Here is an 18,258-nt window from a genome sequence, read left to right as displayed (position 1 = left end):
GCACGGCCACGCCCCAGAGCCATTGGGGGCGGCGTGAGGATCCAGGGTGCCCAGGCACGGGTACCTGACCGGAGACAGGTAGGCTGGTGCGGAGACCCCCGAAGTCCGGAACGGCGCCTGAGGCAAGGCCGAAGATGGCGCCGCCTTCTTCCTCGCGCTGGGGGCGGGGCTTCGGGCAGGAGGGGGCGGGGCCCAGGGCGACGGCTCCTTCGTCCTCGTGCCGGGGGCGGAGCTTGTGGCCAGGAGGGGCGGGCGAGGAGACGGTGGGAGGTGCGGGGCTTGGAGGTGGTGGCTGCCGGGCAGGCGGGGCCGGGGCGGGGCAGGGGCGGTGGCTGACTGGCCCACCAACAGAGTAAAGGGTGGGCTGGGCATCCGAGCAGAGTCGAGAGGTCGCGGCGGTCTCCGGGCCCGGGGGGGGGGGGAGATGGTCTCCCTAGGGCCGGGGCCCTTGGTCGGCGTGGCCGGCTGCGTTCTAAAGGAATCCAGCCTCCCCAGCATGGAGCGCTGGCGGGGCCGGCTGGCGCTGGTGACGGGTGCTTCCTGCGGCATCGGCGCGGCCGTGGCCCGGGCTCTGGTAAAGAGCGGACTGAAGGTGGTGGGGTGCGCCCGCACCGTGAGCAACATCGAGGTACCTACCGCTCGGGCCCGCAGCAGGGAGAACTTGGGGCGCCCTGGGGGAAGGGAGGGGCAGGGACCGCCGAGGGGCTCTGAGGGTGTTTGGGGGGGACTCTGAGCGGGAGGGGTGCAGGTGCTGGAGTTGGGGGTTGAGGAGTTGGGGCTATGATCGGTGAAAATTTGGGGTGTTCTCTGGGGGTGAGGAGAGTTCATGAATGTGTTGGGGGGAGCTGAACTAGTGGGGGTGCAAGGGTCTCTCCAGAGGGTTGATTAGGATGTTTACCGGGCTTAAGAGGTAGGGGCTATTATCAGTGGGAATTTGGGGTGCCCTTTGTGGGTGGATACTGTAACCATGAAGATTTTGTGTGTGGCGGTGCCGTGATAGTGGAAACGTGTGTGCGCGCCTGTGTTGGGTTGTAATAGGAGTTTCAGGTTCAGGGATGTATCAGGAGGCTAGGATTGTAGATACTGGGGGGCTGTGATTAGTGGGAATTGGGGATTCCTTGTGTGGGTGGGGATAATGAGTATGGAGATTTTGAGTGTGTTTTTTCTATATTTTATTGCATTTTTAAAATGTTAATATTTTTATTACATGTAAAAACAATGTTTAACCTTCGTTTTTTCCAATTTTGAGTTCCAAATTTTCTACCCAGCTCCCTCTTCTCTAACTCCATCTCCCCTCATTAAGAATAAAAGCAGTTTGGGCAGCTAGGTGGCGCAGTGGATAAAGCACTGGCCTTGGATTCAGGAGGACCTGAGTTCAAATCCAGCCTCAGACACTTGACACTTACTAGCTGTGTGACCCTGCGCAAGTCACTTAATCCTCATTACCCCCCCCCAAAACAACAACAAGAATAAAAGCAGTTTAATAAAGGTTATACATATGCAGTCTGTTAGTGTATTTTTAACTGTTCCTGGAAATGTGTGTTATTGAGGGGGTTGAGGTATAAGGGTCTCTGTGGGCTTTTCAGTGCTGAGGGGGTTTGGGGATTCAGACCTTGGGGTGGCTGTGATAGTGAAGCTTTGTGGTGCAGGGGTCTTTGAGAGAGTTGTGGGACAGGACTCTATTCCCAGGGATTTTGGGTTAGGGGTTTGGAAAAGGGCAGGGCTGTGATGGGAAGTTTTAGGGGCATGGATGAGAGGTGGAGTGACCCTGGAGTTTTTAGGAGCTGGGGTCCTCAGTGGGTGATTCTGAGGAGTCTATAAGTCTCACCAGACTGCCCAAGGGAACTAGGAAACAAAAATGGAGAGAACCCCAGTCCTAGAGGGAGTAGGATGACCCATGAGGGAAATAATTGGAGTTGGTTGGAAGCTTCTGGTGTGGCTATCAAAGGCTAAGTAGCCCATAGCCTGCCTAAAATCATTATCATTCCTAAACCTGGTTCTTCATTTCCTTCAAGTGTCATCTTGATGCAACCCCCCCCCCCCCCCCCGGGGACATTCATACTGATGGGATCTCTGACCTCTAGCATTTCACCTAGATATCTTGCTTTCTTTGGATTCAGAGCAGTAAAGAAGGGTAAGCGTAAGAGAACATTAGTCAACAGGGAAGTTAAGGAGAGAAAAAAGAAGCCATCAGATATTTGGTGGGAGGTGGAGGAAGAAGAGGGGCTCACTTCATTACTTATTTTGCTATTCCTGAACTAGGCAGCCAGTTTGAAAGACCTTCTTCTCTGCCACCCTCCATTCCCCCTCCATTTGGGATGTATTTGTGCTTCTCAAGGGCCCAATGACAGTAATTAAAGCCATTATGATTTTGGGTTGGGAGACCTAGGAACAAGAGGAGCCAGAACAGGTCAGGGTGTTGCCTTCTCTAAAGAGCACAGGAAAGATTCCTCCCCAACTCCAACTTGGATGGACTGCATGGCAGCTTATTTCTCTTTTATGGAGTCAAAATGCTAGGACTATGTCTGTTGTTTACACTCTCATATGTGACAGTGTATTTAATTAAGATTGAAATATGTGACCCCCAAGGAAGAAACTCAGATAACTACTTGGTGAATCCTCACTCCAACAGAGCTAGGTGGCTATTGGTCTTATGGATACCAAGTGCCCAGCAAAGGCCAAAATCAGAGCTGGACAGAGCAAGCAGGGTACAGGGACGGAGGGAGTTTCTGTGGTAGATCACAGTCTTGTTTCTTTCAGGCCCTATGGGCTAATGCTTGACTGGAGGGCTTTATCATTCATCCTCTGTTCAAAGTCCCTATCAGGGAAGGGTAGAGGAGATCTGACGTGGGTGAAGGTCTGAGAGAAAGAAGATTATCACTCTCTTGGGCAGAGTCCTCCATCTTAGACACTGCTGACCAGTGATTCATTTTACAGCTTCTCTGATATTCTCAAGGTCACCTGGCTCCACCTGTCCTTTGCCTTACCCTCTCTCTCCATTCCAGTCAGCTCTTAGCAGTTCAGCCCTGTGGGCAATGTACCCTGGTATCTAGAGGGCCAGGCTGGTCACTAGGCAGCTGGATCTCACTGGCCTGGAGCCAGTTTTCTATCCCTTGCCCCTTGACACTAAAATGGACCTTTCAGGGGCAAATAACCCCAGGGAAGCCACTCATTGAGTTCCAAGAGGGCTTTCAGTCTAACCAGATAAACTCCAGGATATATAGTCTGCACAGTACCTCTAGGTAGAGGCAAATGCAATTATTTGTTATTTCTGGAGAGAGTTACAGAAAGCTCGGTTGAGTGATGGGAAGGAGATAAGGAGAATTGAATTTCCATGATCCCTTCACCCAGACTCTTTCCTAGAGGATTTTGGCCAAGCTCTTTTTTTCCTCCAGGGCTAAAGTCTGGGGTACTCAGTTGGGAAGGTTTTGGTCCTGTCCTTTATGAATTTAGAGACAGAGGGAAGGTTTGTGTGTTTGAATTTTATTTGGAGGAGGGGGATGGAGAGAGTTTCCATTGCAAATCACTTGTTTCTTCACCTATATATAATTTGGCGTTTTTTTTTTTTTTAAAGCCAGTGCCTGCTTTTTCCATAGGAATATGTGGGGCCTAGCTTCCTGGCAAGGGACCCTTCACCTGGTCAGATTAGGAGATGGAAGCTGCTTCTGAGCCATAGGAATTATGTGTTTACAGGTTCTTTTATTAGTAGGAAAAGGAAGGGAGCTCTCACGTCTTGGCAGATGGCTGAGCTGGATTGGAGCCAGCACCCATATGTCTTTCATAGGGCCCAGGTGCCCAGAGTGTATGGGCACTACCCAACCCCCAGCTAACAGATTGTTTTCCTGCTACTGCACCTCATGGACAGTCTCTCTGTAGTGTCACAAGGTCCTAGAGGTTTTCTTTGTCTATCTGGTTCTACTTTCTCTGTCTTGGTCTCTCTCCTTAGCGTCTCTTTTTCAGGATTCCCTACTGTTCTGAAGCTCCTTTATTTGATTTTTTTTAGTGAGGCAATTGGGGTTGAGTGACTTGCCCAGGGTCACACAGCTAGTAAGTGTTCATGTCACCAGCTCACCTACCTTAAGATCCCAAAGAAAAAACTTGAAGGGGGAGGGAAGAGGGAGGGTATAGCCAGGGCACCTGGCCCTTCTTATTGGGAGAGTGGAGATTAGGGATGGCATGGCACTGGGTGGCTGGAGGGGAGAACTGAGTTTAGGGACAGCCCTCACCTGTCTGATTTAAAAATCTGTGAGAAGCCTAGAGCAGACTTTCTGGACATCATTCTTAGCCCTTGGCGGGTAGGTAGGTAGGAGGCTCCTGGATCCCTTCTGGCAATTAGGAAGATTAGCTCCAAACCTGTCAGGATAGAGATTAGCTCTGGCTTTACTGATTCAGTGACTTTCTTGGCTAGAGTGGAGGAAAGGAGGTCGGAAGAGCCAAGTTTCTAGAAAGAGATAGACATTCTTCTTTTTCTGGGTGTACTTGCCATCCTTACCTACACTTTCTCCCCTGCATCTTTCCTTTTTACAATTGGAGGTTGGGTAGATTCTCTCCCCATTCTATAGATGGAGAGCTGAAGCCTGGCACTAGGACCCAACTTCTCTTCTGTCTCTTTCTCTCTATTACCCGGGCAGTGAACCATCTGTCATTTGGGGGGGGGAGTTGGTGATGACCACTGTAAAGTAGTTTTTTGTGGCAGGGCTGACCAGATTATGCTTGAAGGAGTAGGGTAAGAGAGTTTCGACTTGACAGGGAGAGAATTTAACAACTCAGATCTGTCAGTCTCCTGACCAGATTTCTTCTCTTTATTCCCAGAAACTGGCTGCTGAGTGTCAGAGTGCTGGCTATCCAGGGATGCTGGTCCCCTACAAATGTGACCTGTCTCATGAGGAAGACATCCTATCCATGTTCTCAGCAGTCCGAAGTCAACACAAAGGGGTAGACATCTGCATCAACAATGCTGGCCTCGCCCGGCCTGAGCCCCTACTCAGTGGCCAGACCAGTGGCTGGAAAGATATGCTGAATGTGAGAGCTATAGCTTTTGTAAGGGGTATGGGGGAAAGGAGAATACTGCCTGCTTGGGGTATGCTATGGAACAGTTGACTTCTTGGAGTGGATGATCCAGGCCCTGCTGAAGTCATATGTCTCTCTACAAAAGGAGATTTAATAATCCCTCTCATTCCCTCATTCCATTTAACTACCATATTTAGCCTTACTGCTTCCTGTTTGACCCTAGAGTTAGGCTTTATATCTATTTCTTCAGAGTTTATAAGATTGGGAAAATATTACTGCCCAGCAGAAAAAGCAGCTGCTTAGGAATTAGATCTCTGTTCTGTTTCCTAGATGCTGCCAATAGCTAGGTCTTATCCTGAGTACCAGCTTCCTCTTTTTAAAAATAATTTATCGGGGCAGCTAGGTGGCACAGTGGATAAAGCACCAGCCTTGGAATCAGGAGTACCTGGGTTCAAATCCAGTCTCAGACATTTAACACTTACTAGCTGTGTGAACCTGGGCAAGTCACTTAACCCCAATTGCCTTACTTAAAAAAAAAAAAAAGGAAAAAAATTTATCTCAAGGAACACTTAGTAATTGCCTTTTTTTCCAAGGCTGCCTGCTACAGGGGCACCACTCTTTTTAACTCACAGTGTTATGATGAAGATCAGATTGAATAATATATGTGAAAGTACTTTGGAAGATTACGTGCAAAAAAACCAAACAATCAAACAAAAAACAGAAAGATTATGTGCTATATACATTGAGGTAGCCTCCCCCTCCCCCTAGACCTTTATTCCATTCCTGTTGACAAGAAGGAACATGACTTTTGGTGTAGTGGAAAAAGCATAGTCCTGGGAGTTAGGTGATATAACTTCTAGATTTGACTTTCTCTGACCCAGGACTGTGTGTTTCTGGGCAAGTCCTATTGTCTTGTGATTCCTCTCCTGCTTGCCTCCCCTCCCCTACTTTTTTGATGGCACAGCCTGTTTTCACCATATCCATCTGGGATAGGAGATTTTTGTCCCTGATCTAGTAATTACTATTACTATTATTTAAAAAAATTTTCCCCGGAACCTGTTTGGCCTTCTCAGAATTAATTCTTTATGTAGATCTGGGGTTTACTTTCTGAAGTTTTGTTTTATTTTCATGTTTGCCCAGTGGCAAGAAGTCTCAGAGGGGCAGAGCCCCTCCCCCTGTTGACGTATGGGCCTCGTCTCCTGATGTCACTGGGAGTTGAAGCAGGTTCACACTATGGGTGTTCTGTTCTGGAGGCTTTAGGTCTGACACCTGATAAGGAGAAACATCTAATCTCTTCCTAGCCAGTTGCCTCTCTCCCTGAGAGGAGAGATGTGAAGAACTGGTGAAAGGCTTATCTCTATCCATGGGCAGGGAGCCTGGTGGGGCCACAGCACAGCCAGTTCCTCACCTGCCATTTTCTTTGGAGAAAGGGATTCCCAAAACGTTCCCCTTTGCTAGGACAGGTAAGGTCAGGGGGTGTAGGTTTGTAGGGGCCCAGAAAGGTCATTTCTTGTGTCTCTTGGCCCACCCTACCTTGAGCTAGTTCAACTTTGTAGTTAGGCCAGGAGCTTGGGCTTGGTGGGATAGCATGTAGATAGGCTGAAGGAGGAGCCCAAAGGAAGATGAGGCTATCATCCCATGTCTCTTATATGCATGGGTGGGTAAACCCTTTGGGATTATTAATCGTCTTAATTCATATCTTACTGGGATCTCCACCTTACCTACCTTTTCAATGTCCCAGGAATTTCTTTAAGGAAAAATAATTGTAGGAGGCATGGAAAGTTGGGGACAGAAGGAGAAGAGAAGGATGCTGGGGGAAAGATATTTTTAGGCTGAGTTTATTATGAGTTCCTCATTCTGATGCCAAGAACACTGCTTGGAAAGGAAGGACAGGGCTAATGCCACCAGTAATTCTGGGAGCAAGGCTTTTAGTAGGAGATGCCCCAGTATGGAGACTATAATACATAGATTGGAAGCTAAAATGGGTTGTTTGAGGCAGGTCTGGGCAATCCCATTTATAGAAGAAGTCCCTAGGTAGTTGTGGCAGGGAGGTTTCCTGGTTCCTTGGCCTCTAGGACTTTGGCACTAGTGTGGTTCTTGTTATATACTTCATCACCAATAAGTAATTGATTGTAGACACTACCTCAGGAGGAGGAGAAAAGAGCAGAGACAGAGACAAAGGGGAGCCAATCTTTTGCTCCATCTGGAGTTGTCCCCTTCCTATATCCAGTTTGGGATTCAGGCATATGCTCTTGATGGTAATGACCTTTCTTTTTCTAGAAAGGAGTAGCAGCTTGAGAAGTGGCTAGGGCAGGATGGGATGCAAACATTTTAAGTCTTCATTTGCAAGTTATCATCCAGTTTGCTTGTTAGCATTTCTGTAAAACATATATATATATATATATATATATACACACACACACACATATATATATATATATATATATATATATAATTATATATATATATATAATTGAGGGGTGAAGGAGAGGATGCTGTGAGGCTCCCTGGATAGAGATTAGGAGTTGGGGCCTGCCATGCCCAGGTTAAAATATCACATCTGACATTTTAAAAAAAGTAAATCTCCCTCTCCCCCATCCCCCACCTTCAATGGCTTTAAACAGTATTGAGAAGAAAAAAAATTACTAAAAATATACATAAGTCATCCCAGTCCCCTACCCTTCCCCTTCAGCACTCTCAGGCCCATTCATTTTTAGCTTGGACTGGTCCAACCCCAAATATTCCTGGTAGTTGCCCCTCATCCTTGATCCTTCCCTGCAGGTGAATGTGTTGGCTGTCAGTATCTGTACCCGGGAGGCTTACCAGTCCATGAAGGAGAGGAGTGTGGATGATGGACACATTATCAACATCAACAGGTGAATGGGGGTGGTGATAATGCAGCGATGGTTCAATTCCATTGTTTTGCATTGTTAGACAAGTTATGGATTAGACTGAGAAACATGTCTGAAAAGAAAGCAGTAGTATTTATGTCATTGATGTGAACAGGGTAAGCTCTTGTTTTTTGCGGGGCAGTGGAGGTTAAGTGACTTGCCCAGGGTCACACAGCTAGCGTCAAGTGTCTGAGGCTGGATTTGAACTCAGGTACTCCTGAATCCAGGGCTGGTGCTTTATCTACTGCGCCACTTAGCTGCTCCTCAGGGTAAGCTCTTAGGAGAATTTGGAGGAGTTCCTGGGCCAGTCATAGTTTGGAAAGGTTTCCTTGAGGGAGTGGGGTAGACTCTCAGGAGCTGCTCAAGTGACAGGGAGAATTGAAAGGTAGCATGGTAGTGGTAGTTGGATTCAGAGGAGATGGGTTCAGATCCCAACTCTGCTAACGGTCTGCCCCAGGCAAGTTACCTAACCACCCACCTCAGACCTCAGTTTCCTCATCTGTAAAATGAAAGGGCTACACTAGATCAAGACTGTTTATAACCTGGAGTTCCCCAAAGGGCCCATGGACAGAAGAGGGTTTATTAACTTGGATGGAGAAAAGAAATTACATCTTTATTTTCACTAACTTCTAACTGAGATTTAACATTTTCTTCAATTATTTAAAAACATTCTGAGGAGGAGTCTATGACACAAACCAGGTTAAGAATTCTTGGGCTGAATCTCTAAGTCCTGTGATCCTATGAATGCCCATTGATGGGGAAGGACATTTCAGGTAGAGTTCAAAGAGAGGTGAAGGCAATAGTGAGCCAATTCAGGGGATTAGGAGAGGGCAGAGAAGCTAAGGTATTAAACAACACATTGGAGTAAGGAGAGGGCACAATAACTGAGGAGAAGCATTCAAGGGAAGGGCAATGAAGGGGATGGTTGGGAGACAGGGGCAGACTCTCTCATCCCTTGCTTTCATCTTTTCTTCCTCTACAGCATGTTGGGTCACCGGGTGCTAGCCCAGTCTGATATACACTTCTACAGCGCAACCAAGTTTGCCATTACAGCACTGACTGAGGGCCTTCGGCAGGAACTTCGAGAGGCCAATACCCACATCCGAGCCACAGTGAGGGAACACTTGCCCCAAGGGGGGATTTGAGGAGGGTGAACCTCCACCTTAGGGGGGGTACAGTTCTCTCGGCTCAGTGCACAGTGTGGTGTGCAGAAAGAGACAGAAGTTCTGGGGTTCTTCCTGTCTCTGCTGTTGTTTTCAGGGCCCTGATCTAAGCCTCAGTTTCCTCCTCTGTAATACAGGACAAAATGATCAGACAAAGACTGTGAGGCAGAAGGGAGGACCTGGGGCAGGGTTTCATCAAGAAGCCTGCTTGAATGGAATGGGGCTGGGTTGAGGCTGATGTGATGCTAAGAGAGTAGATTACTATCTGATGTTCCTTGAGGAGGGTACAAGGGTTGCTGGACAGTTAGTGGTCATTTCTGCACTCTAGGCAGTTTATGGGCTTTTTGCATACCTTGGGCTTCTCTCCTAATTATGGCCTCTTCATCATGGCTTGTTCTCTTTGGCTGATTTTCTTTCCCTCACATGGGCTACAGAATGGGAAGGGGAGGAGTAGTGGAAATAGAGGCTTATCCCCTGAGCAGGCACCTTCTGCCCCTCCAGTGCATCTCCCCTGGGTTGGTGGAGACAGGATTTGCCTTCAAACTTCATGACAAAGATCCTGTGAAAGCAGCTGAGACCTACGAGCACATCAAGGTGGGATCTGAAGGGCCGGACATTAAGCCATAGGGGAAAGGACAAGGCCTCATGGTACAATGCAGAGAGCTCTGGACTGGGAGTTGGGCCACCTGGATGCTTTCCAGTCCCAACTCTGTTTCTGACTTGCTCTGTGACTTTGCAAATCCTAACCTCTCTGGGCCTCATATTCCTCATCTATAAAATAAGGGGGTTGGACTAAATCACCTCAGAGATACCTTTCAGCTCTAAACATTTTTGATTCAGTCCAGTTTTCAAGTCACTGATCTCTTAACCCCCCAAATTCCAGTAGCCAAAAGCATCATTTACTAGCATGGCAAAGCCCTGTAATCAGTAGATGTTCTGTGACTAAGGGCTGGGGTCAGGAAGAGGAGGACAGGTGTATGGGGGAGGGGCTGGGGTGAAAAGTAGGAGTAGAAACGGTCTCATCTCTTCTCCTGATGCTCTCAGTGTCTCAAACCTGAGGATGTAGCTGAAGCTGTCATCTTTGTCCTCAGCACCCCACCACATGTCCAGGTGAGTCTAGACCTGACCGCTGCTCCTTTAGGAACGTCATGGGGATCATGGTACATGACTTCATAGTAGAAGAGTGGAAATGGGAAACACATTTATGTAGTATCTATCCCAATTTCTCAATGATTTGGAGGGAGGGATTGTTGGATTTAACTACTTACAGAAAGCCCTCAGTGGAGCTGGAGGCTTAGAGAGGATGTGTGTGTGTGTTGTAGTAGTAGTAGTAGTAGTAGTAGTAATTCTCAGCAATTTGCTTTACTTATGGAGATAGCCTTTTCTTGGGGTTGTAGAAGATAGGTAAGGGGCAGGTAGGTGGCACAGTGGATAGAGCACTGGCCTTGGATTCAGGAGGACCTGAGTTCAAATCTGGCCTCAGACACTTGACACTTACTAGCTGTGTGACCCTGGGCAAGTCACTTAACCCCAATTGCCTCACCACAAAAAAAAAATAATAAAAAAAGAAAGAAGAAGATAGGTAAGAGATATTAAGTCTTGCCCACTCCATTGTACTGTTTGCAGATTGGAGACATCCAGATGAGGCCCACGGAACAGGTGACATAGCATCTAATTGGGAGCTGAGCCTAGGGGATGGACCCCTATCGCCTGGCTCCTAAATCTGGATTGTAGGTGTTACCTTTTAACCCCTGGACTCAATCTCCTTCTTCTGCTCCCAGGACTAAAAAGAAAAAAAAATTTTTTTTGTAATCTCAAATCGTTTCAGATGCAGATGTGATTTACAGATTGAAAACAGGGTGGTGGGTGGTAGGGTGGTTCCTGCCTATTTTACTTCGGAATTTGTTACCCTTTACTCATTGTTTGGGCTTGTTGACCTTTGTCCTCTTACCTTATCTCTTTTCCTCCTTGGGAAAGAGGCCAAGATCAGAAGCAGTACTTACTGATCCCTCTCTTCACCATGCCTCTTCCCCAGGGTCTGGGAACAGGCCCTCAAATGTGGCTTTAGGCTTCCTTCATTTCCCTTTATTCTTTTTCTTCCTACCAATTTTCCTTCTTCCCTTATTCTCTGACCCTGGACCCTGGAGAGATTATTCCACACTGGTCACAGCAGGAGGACAACATCAGGGCCCTGTCTCCCAAGAGGTTTTTCACTTCAAGAATTAAAAGAAAAAAACCAAAGTTTTGGCTTTGGGAATTTATTTCCACTTACTCCTTTCCCTGGGGAAGGGGGTTTATAGTATATGAAATTACTCTCCTCTGAGTGGGAGGGGTCTTCCACCGGGGGTAGCTCTGTGGCTTTTAGGGTGGGGGGGGGAGAGAAAGAGAGGGACTGGGTGTTGGAGCAGGGACAGATTGCTCTGTTGGTGGTAGAAAGGAATGGAAAAGGTGTAGAGTGAGTGAAATTTATGGGGCCCCACGTAGACCCCTGGTGATGCAGGTTAGAAATGTAAGCATGCTCCAAAAAAAAAAGGTTAGGTCATAGTAGAGCCTGTTAGGAAGAAACCTTGGTATACATTTCTAAGTCTCGATCTTGTTGTTAGGAAAAAGAAATACAATGCCCCCTGGTACCCCTCAGAATAATGAGCTGAATGGCCCAGGGCTGAATATGACTCTGGATGCTATTTATTTAGTTCAGCAAGTCTAGGAGGATGAAAGGAATTTTAAAAACCTAGGCTCCAATATACAAGGTTGTTTGGGGAGGGGTAGGGAGGAGAGAGAGAGGGAGGGAGAGATTGAGATTTTATTGTTACAATTTCATGAAATCATCACTGGCACTTGGCTTGCATAGATATCCTGAAACACACAGGATCCTAGCAACAGCAGCAGTCGCATCTAGCCTTCTCATATAGGCTAGTCACATGTCCTGGGGACCCACCCTATGGGGTCTTGTGTCTCTCCTGAATCCTTCCCAGACTTCTATCCAGGGCTTTTAAAAGCTCTCTCCATCCAGAGACAGGGGTCACTGTGAGCATGAGCACTATAGGTCTGGCTGAACAGGAGTAATGAAACCTGAGCCTCCTACAAACGGTGAAGTTTAGCGGAGGAAAGGGCCGCGGCCATGAATTCCAGGCCCCCATTCCACCCCTCCCCCGGCCCAGCAGGTGGCGCTGTGTGAAAAAAGCCACAGGCGGAAGTAGACGTCTCGGTTCTCGCTGCGCCAAAAATCCTACTTTGCCTTGGTTACGGAGAGACGGAACTAGAAGGTTGCTCACGTGGGTGCGGGTGCACGTGACTCACCTGCTCCGCAGGCTGCGTGGGCTTAGTAGCTGAGGTGCTGGCCAGAGGCCCCGGGCTTCCTGATACCACGATAGGAAGCCAGGCCTCCCAGTTCTTCTGACTGCCTCGGGCCCGGGGCCCAGAGACGGGATCCACCGGGCGGGAAGGGAGTGGCCGCTGTCTCGTCTATACCGCAGATCCGACTGCAGCCGGGTGGCAAGTGCGCGACATGCTGCGACTGCAGCCTCGCCCCGGGGCCCCTGCCAGGTGCGCTCTGGCCTTTCTCTCGGCGCGGCTCCTCTCTCGGAACAGCTCGCCCGCGAGGAGGCCCCCCTGGAAGTCGGGGCCCCGGCCCGAGGCCCGGCCAGGGGGCGTGGAGCTGTTCTGCCTCCGGGAGGACGACCTGCCCCAGGCCCGCCGGCACGAAGTCCTGTTCGGGCTGGCGCCCTGTGCCCTAGCCCTGCGGGCTTCCCGGCGGGATGTGGCCCGTCTCCTCCTACTAAAAGGGGGCGCGGGGAGCGGGGAGCGGGCTGAGCTGGCCCGGGCCGCCGAGGCCCAGGGCATCCCAGTGCAGCTGATGCAGCGCCGGGAGCTGGATGCTTTGTGCAGGGGTCAAGTTCATCAGGGCGTGTGCATGGAGGTGGCCCCGCTAGTCCCCAAAGCCTGGCCGGAAGGCAGCGAGGACTGGCCAGAGGAGGGACCGGCGGCGCGGCGTCTGTGGCTAATCCTGGACGAGATCCAAGACCCTCGGAACCTGGGAGCCCTGCTGCGCACCGCACACTTCCTGGGCGTGGACAAGGTCATTACCAGCAAGAGGAACAGGTAGAGTGGGCTCTGCCTCCTTCCCCAGCGTCCCTGGACCATCCACCCTGCCTGCTCAGCCTCAAGTCACCTGACCTCCCCTGGAGTCCCACCCGTAGATACCCCACCCCCAGTTCCCACCAGAATAGCTTCTTGCCCATCAGCCCAAGCTGACTGCCTCTCCTGGGCCGAGATGATTTGTGGTTTGGGCCCTTCTCCTCTCCCTTCCCTCCACCTCCTCTCTAAATTACATTGATCCCCTTTGAGGCCAAAGCTTCCCCGGGGTGAGTTGAAAGGAGTGTAGGGTTACATAGCAAGTTTCGACCTGTACTATAGGGAAAAATGTGGTTTCTCAATACTTCGAGGTTACTGTATGGAGCAGATTCTCCCTGTATTACAGCTGTTTTCCTCCTCCTAATAAATATGTATTTATTAGGTCATAGCTTTAGAGCTTGAAGAAACAAACCTTAGAGGTCATCTTTTCCACTCTCTCCATTTTCCAAATAGGAAACAGCCCAGAGTCACTCATGTAGTAAGCGAGAGAGTCCTCTAACTCCAGACTTAGGTCTTTTTTCCACAGTATCCTGATACCTCATTCCATACTTTTCTTTTAATAGGTGAGGAGTCCCAGAGAGGCTAAATCACTGAGGTCCCACAGTTCGACTTAAGCTGGGATACAAATTCAGATCCTCTGATTATACTACCTTTTTGGTGTGCTGGGCCTAATAGCAGTCTGGGGAAGCTTACTGATCCTTTCTCGGGATCATGTTTTTAAATGCATAAAATAAAATACTTAGGGTTACAAGGAAGCCAAAGGTTTGTGAAAATAAGATATAATTATATGATGTTATATATATATGTATATGTATATATATATGTATATATAACAATAAGATTCAGTTTTTCCCATCCAAGTTCATATGTCCCCTGAAAACAGTGCCTGGCATATAGTCAATACTAAATAAATGATTGTTGCCTTCCCGAAATCTGTCCATGAACCCCAGGCAAAAAACCCCTGCCAGAGAAGAATCCAAATTCTGTGGGCTAGTACTGTTCTGATTTTGTCCCAAACCCTTGTGCATAGTAGGTGCTTAATATATATTTGTTGAGTCTAATTGAAATTGAACTTTACAGTTGCCCCCTGACCCCAGTGGTTAGCAAGGCCAGTGCAGGAGTCATGGAGGTAATGGATGTCTTTGCAACTGATGATCTTCCAGGCTTGCTGAAGGTAATTAGTAGTGGAGTGGATTAGTGTACTCTTGTCAAAGGTTACCTTGTATGTATCCTTTTTTTTGTATATACCTATTTATGATGTCATCTCTCCCATTCAAATGTGAGCTCCTCTAGGGCAGGGGCTATTTTCATTTTGTTTGTTTGTTTTTTTCATAGTCTCCATGGCACTTAGGGAAATGCCTGGCACATAGTAAGTGCTTACTAAATGCTTGTTGATTGATTATCTAGCTATAATGGGAATGGGAAGCAGAGCAGCTGAAATCAACAAATGGTTACAGTATCATGTCTATACTTCATTCCAGATTTCAGGAGGATTAGTTTCTTAGCCCAAGCTGAATCTACCAGGCGCAAGTGTTATGGTTTGGGATTCTTATCCTTATTCCCAAGGAGGGATCCAGTCACCCCAGAGGGAGAAGAAATCGATGCCCCTGGAACTTTGGTTGGAGGGGGGGTCCCAAAATATAGATCTTTTCTCTCTCTCTCTCTCTCTCTCTCTCTCTCTCTCTCTCTCTCTCTCTCTCTCTCTCTCAGTGTTCAGTTCAGTTTTATTCCATTCATTTCATTGCAATGTGACAAGCATTTATTAAGCTCCTACTATGTTCCAGACACTAGGGATGCAAACCATTTAAAAAAGATTTTTTTTTACATTTAATTTATTTAATTTTTTATTTAATTTTTAAAAAATACATTTTGAGTTCTAAGTTGTCTCCCTCCAATCCTCCCAGTCCGGCATTAGAGAAGGACTACATTGTGTGTGTGTGTGTGTGTGTGTGTGTGTGTGTGTGTGTGTGTGTGTGTGTGTAACCCATTCAACACATATTTCCCTATATTCGTTCTTTCTCTGGAGATGGATAGCATTTTCCTTCATAAGTGCTTTGTAGCTGATTTGAATGTTCATATTACTCTGAAGTAATCAACCTCAGTAAAATCAATCTGCTCATCATTTCTTACAGCACAGTAATATTCCATCACAGTCATATACCAAGCCATTCTTCAATTTATGGGCATCCCCTCAATTCCCAGTTCTTTGCCACCACAAAGAGAGCTGTTATAAATATTTTAGAACATATAAGTTCTTTTCCTTTTTCCCTGATCATCCTGGAAAACAAACCTAATAGTGGAATTACTGGGTCAAAGGGTAGTCACGGTATAATTCTTTGGGCATAATTCCAAATTGCTCTCCAAAATGGCTGGATCAGTTCACAGTTCCACCAAGTGTATTAGTGTTCCAGTTTTTCCATACCTCCCCCTTCAACATTTGTCATTTCCCCTTCTATCATTTAGCCAATCTAATAGGTGTGAGATGATACCTTAAAGTTGTTTTAATTTGCATTTTTCTAATTATTATTGATTTAAAGCATTTTTTCATATGATTAGATAAGCTTTGATTTTTTTCCTTTCAAAAACTGCCCCACAGAACCTCTCCTTAAACCTACCTGGAGACCTTGGTCAGTCTCACTATTGTGTGGCTATCTTAAACCACAATTGTACCTCACTGGGAAAAAAAATCAGGCTGATACGTCTTTGTCCCAGTTTTTGTTTCTGGGTTTTTAGCTGTGACTTCCTTGCTGGCCACATGGGGGCACTGTTGTCCCATATTTAGCATCCCCATTTTCCATTCTTCTGGTCTGGGCAGCATGGAGTCAGTGTTTCAGAATAGCAAAGCAGGGAGGGGACCAGCTGCGTATGATGAGGAAAATGGTAGAGAAGGATCCGGAAAAATCTCTTGCTAATCTCCCTTAGATTTCAGGAACCTTACAGTAGAGATGGAATTCCTAAGTTAATCTGCATTATTCTTTGCCCCCAGCCTGGTTTCTTTTACACAAAACCCGCTGTAGGCCCCCTATTTTCTCTCGTTGTGTGGGCTTTCATTGCTCCTAGGATATGAGCTTCTTGAGGACAGGGACTGGTTTTGTTAGACTCTTAATAAATGCTTGTTGATTAATTAAACAGTGTTATTGATAACATCTGGTGAATCAGGAAATCACGTTGCTCTCCTTCCCCTTGCCAGGCTAAAGCTGGACAGGGCTGGCTTGTTGCTGGCACTGTGGGCTTCCCAGGGCCTGGGATTGCTCAGTCCTCTGACGTCCCCATCACCAGTTGTCTAGAGTTCCTCTGGGACCGATCTACTCTCCTGGTGTTAGGTAGGTGATGGGAGTCCAGCTATCAGGGGAAGTGCCTTGTTCTTTCATTGTGCCATTTCCCTGCTGGACTTGTTTTCCAATGCTCAAGTTGTAGGCAGTACTGACTCTTCTGCTGCATCTCTGCCCTGTAGGGAATGAAGGTTCTGGGCTGTCCCATGAGGTCAGAAGCTTGTGCCACGTTCTCCTAACCGTCTTACCAAGGCGGGAGCGTGCCCCGCAAGTGGAGTCCTTGAATGTCTCTGTGGCTGCAGGTAAAGGTTCCCTTACCTCTCTTCTATGTGTCAGGCATAGGGCTGAGTGCTGGGGATGTAAAGACAAGACCCAAAACAGCCCACTCCCTCCCCTCTCCTCTTGTCCTCTCCTCTTATCTTCCCCAATTTCCCCTTTCCCCAGTGTAGTCACTGCCCTCTGTGTGTTAAACAGGAATCCTCCTCCATTCCATCATCAGCCAGAGGAAGGGACAGGAGGACTTGTTTAAGAAGGAAGCAAATACTGTTGCCTGTGATTCTTTAGATTGCTCAGCTTCTGCAGAACCTGAACCGAGAGCCAGCCAAGGCCTCAGGGTCTGGATACCAGAGGTGGATGAAGAACCCAGACCAGGAAGAGAGAGACCAAAGGGGAGCTGATCTGGCTCCCAGGCATTACCCGTGTGCACATGTGTGTATGTATGTGTGGTTATTCTTTTAAGACTTGGCTTGTGTTCCTCCGCCTCCTATGTGAAATGAAGCTTTTCTGGATCCTCATCTAGCTGCTAGAGGCCCTATATCTGCCCTTGCCCCAACCACTTTGTATCTGTTGTCTTCCCTAATAGAGTGTAAGCTCCATGAGGGCAAGGACTGTCTTTGTATGTCAGGGTAGTAGAGAGCTTGGTGATTCAGTATATGAGCAAGTCCAAATCCATTTGAGTCCTTGAGAGTGTGTTTGTGGGTGTGTTTACATGCACACAAAACACACTAATGTGCATTTCTTGATAATAGATGTAGCCCACATGGGGGCTGATGGGAGGAAATCCATTCACTATGTCATTGAACTTTGCTCAAAAAATAATTTGACAACAATCACCTGTTCATTCTGTTGGTGGGGAGGATGGGACAGTGTTCTTCACCTTCTCTTAGGACGAGGGGAAGGCAAATGCCTGGACTAAGGGATTTTTCTTTATGATTGGTTTCAAATCCTGCCTCAGACACTAATTAGGTAACTGGGCAATTCACTATGCCCCTTGTCCCTCAGTTTCTTCATCTGTAAAATGGGGATAATGATAGAACCTCCTTTGAAGGGTTGATGTAAGGATCAAAGGAAAAATGTGTGACATGGTTTGTAAGCCCCAAAGTGCTAGATAAATGTGAGCTTCTTATGTATATATGTGTGCATGTAGTGTGTAGTTATTTTATCATTTTGGTGGGGTCTGATGTCGTCACCCCAGGCCGAGAAAGGTTTATGGGAGAAGGAAATGTAATGACTCATTGATCTCACTGGTAGAGAGTTGGACTTCTGTTTCAAATACTGGCAGGGCGAGTCACTTCACTTCTTGATCTTGGTGAAGTTTTCTCATCTGTCAAATGGGGATTATTATAACAGCATTCACCTTTCGAGGTTGGGATGAGGATCACTTTAAAGTGTTATATCTAAGTGCTAGCCATTATTGGCAGCATAATCCCAAGACCACAGAATGGGTTTGGAGGATTACAAAGTTAGTGCTAGAAAGGACCTCAGTAGCTCTTTATCCTGTCCTCCCTT

The 18,258-nt window shown here is 47.4% G+C and overlaps 2 protein-coding genes across 3 annotated transcripts; both read left to right on the top strand.

Annotated features, from left to right (window-relative positions):
- The first annotated feature begins 328 nt into the window (after nucleotides 1-328).
- Nucleotides 329-11,305, top strand: DHRS11 (dehydrogenase/reductase 11). The gene is made up of 7 exons (XM_043964717.1): nucleotides 329-628; nucleotides 4,813-5,022; nucleotides 7,792-7,886; nucleotides 8,884-9,013; nucleotides 9,566-9,658; nucleotides 10,109-10,174; nucleotides 10,691-11,305. Exons 1-7 carry the CDS (start codon nucleotides 425-427, stop codon nucleotides 10,730-10,732), a joined length of 840 nt encoding a protein of 279 aa, XP_043820652.1. The 5' UTR covers nucleotides 329-424; the 3' UTR covers nucleotides 10,733-11,305.
- A 682-nt stretch (nucleotides 11,306-11,987) lies between these two features.
- Nucleotides 11,988-18,006, top strand: MRM1 (mitochondrial rRNA methyltransferase 1). 2 transcript variants are annotated; one of them, XM_044002075.1, is made up of 5 exons: nucleotides 11,988-13,165; nucleotides 14,279-14,372; nucleotides 16,389-16,521; nucleotides 16,653-16,772; nucleotides 16,945-18,006. In XM_044002075.1, the coding sequence occupies exons 1-5, from the start codon at nucleotides 12,573-12,575 to the stop codon at nucleotides 17,145-17,147; spliced, it is 1,143 nt and encodes a 380-aa protein (XP_043858010.1). In that variant the 5' UTR covers nucleotides 11,988-12,572; the 3' UTR covers nucleotides 17,148-18,006. The 2 variants fall into 2 exon arrangements, with proteins under 2 accessions (XP_043858010.1, XP_043858011.1); XM_044002076.1 differs by having other exon boundaries at nucleotides 12,011-13,165; nucleotides 17,035-18,006.
- Nucleotides 18,007-18,258: the final 252 nt, after the last annotated feature.

This window comes from Dromiciops gliroides, chromosome 4, assembly GCF_019393635.1.
Source record: "Dromiciops gliroides isolate mDroGli1 chromosome 4, mDroGli1.pri, whole genome shotgun sequence".
In the NCBI taxonomy this organism is placed as follows: Eukaryota; Metazoa; Chordata; class Mammalia; order Microbiotheria; family Microbiotheriidae; genus Dromiciops; species Dromiciops gliroides.
This window is presented reverse-complemented; position numbering and strand designations above follow the sequence as displayed.

What these genes read in the sequence shown, in the direction of transcription:
- DHRS11 (XM_043964717.1), top strand. Translation starts at nt 425, where the DNA reads ATGGTCTCCCTAGGGCCGGGGCCCTTGGTCGGCGTGGCCGGCTGCGTT. An exon ending in GCTGGAAAGATATGCTGAAT is followed by an intron (nt 5,023 to 7,791) that starts GTGAGAGCTATA and finishes CCTTCCCTGCAG; the next exon opens with GTGAATGTGTTGGCTGTCAG. An exon ending in ATACCCACATCCGAGCCACA is followed by an intron (nt 9,014 to 9,565) that starts GTGAGGGAACAC and finishes CTGCCCCTCCAG; the next exon opens with TGCATCTCCCCTGGGTTGGT.
- MRM1 (XM_044002075.1), top strand. Translation starts at nt 12,573, where the DNA reads ATGCTGCGACTGCAGCCTCGCCCCGGGGCCCCTGCCAGGTGCGCTCTG. An exon ending in ATCTTCCAGGCTTGCTGAAG is followed by an intron (nt 14,373 to 16,388) that starts GTAATTAGTAGT and finishes TCCCCTTGCCAG; the next exon opens with GCTAAAGCTGGACAGGGCTG. An exon ending in GAATGTCTCTGTGGCTGCAG is followed by an intron (nt 16,773 to 16,944) that starts GTAAAGGTTCCC and finishes TGTGTTAAACAG; the next exon opens with GAATCCTCCTCCATTCCATC.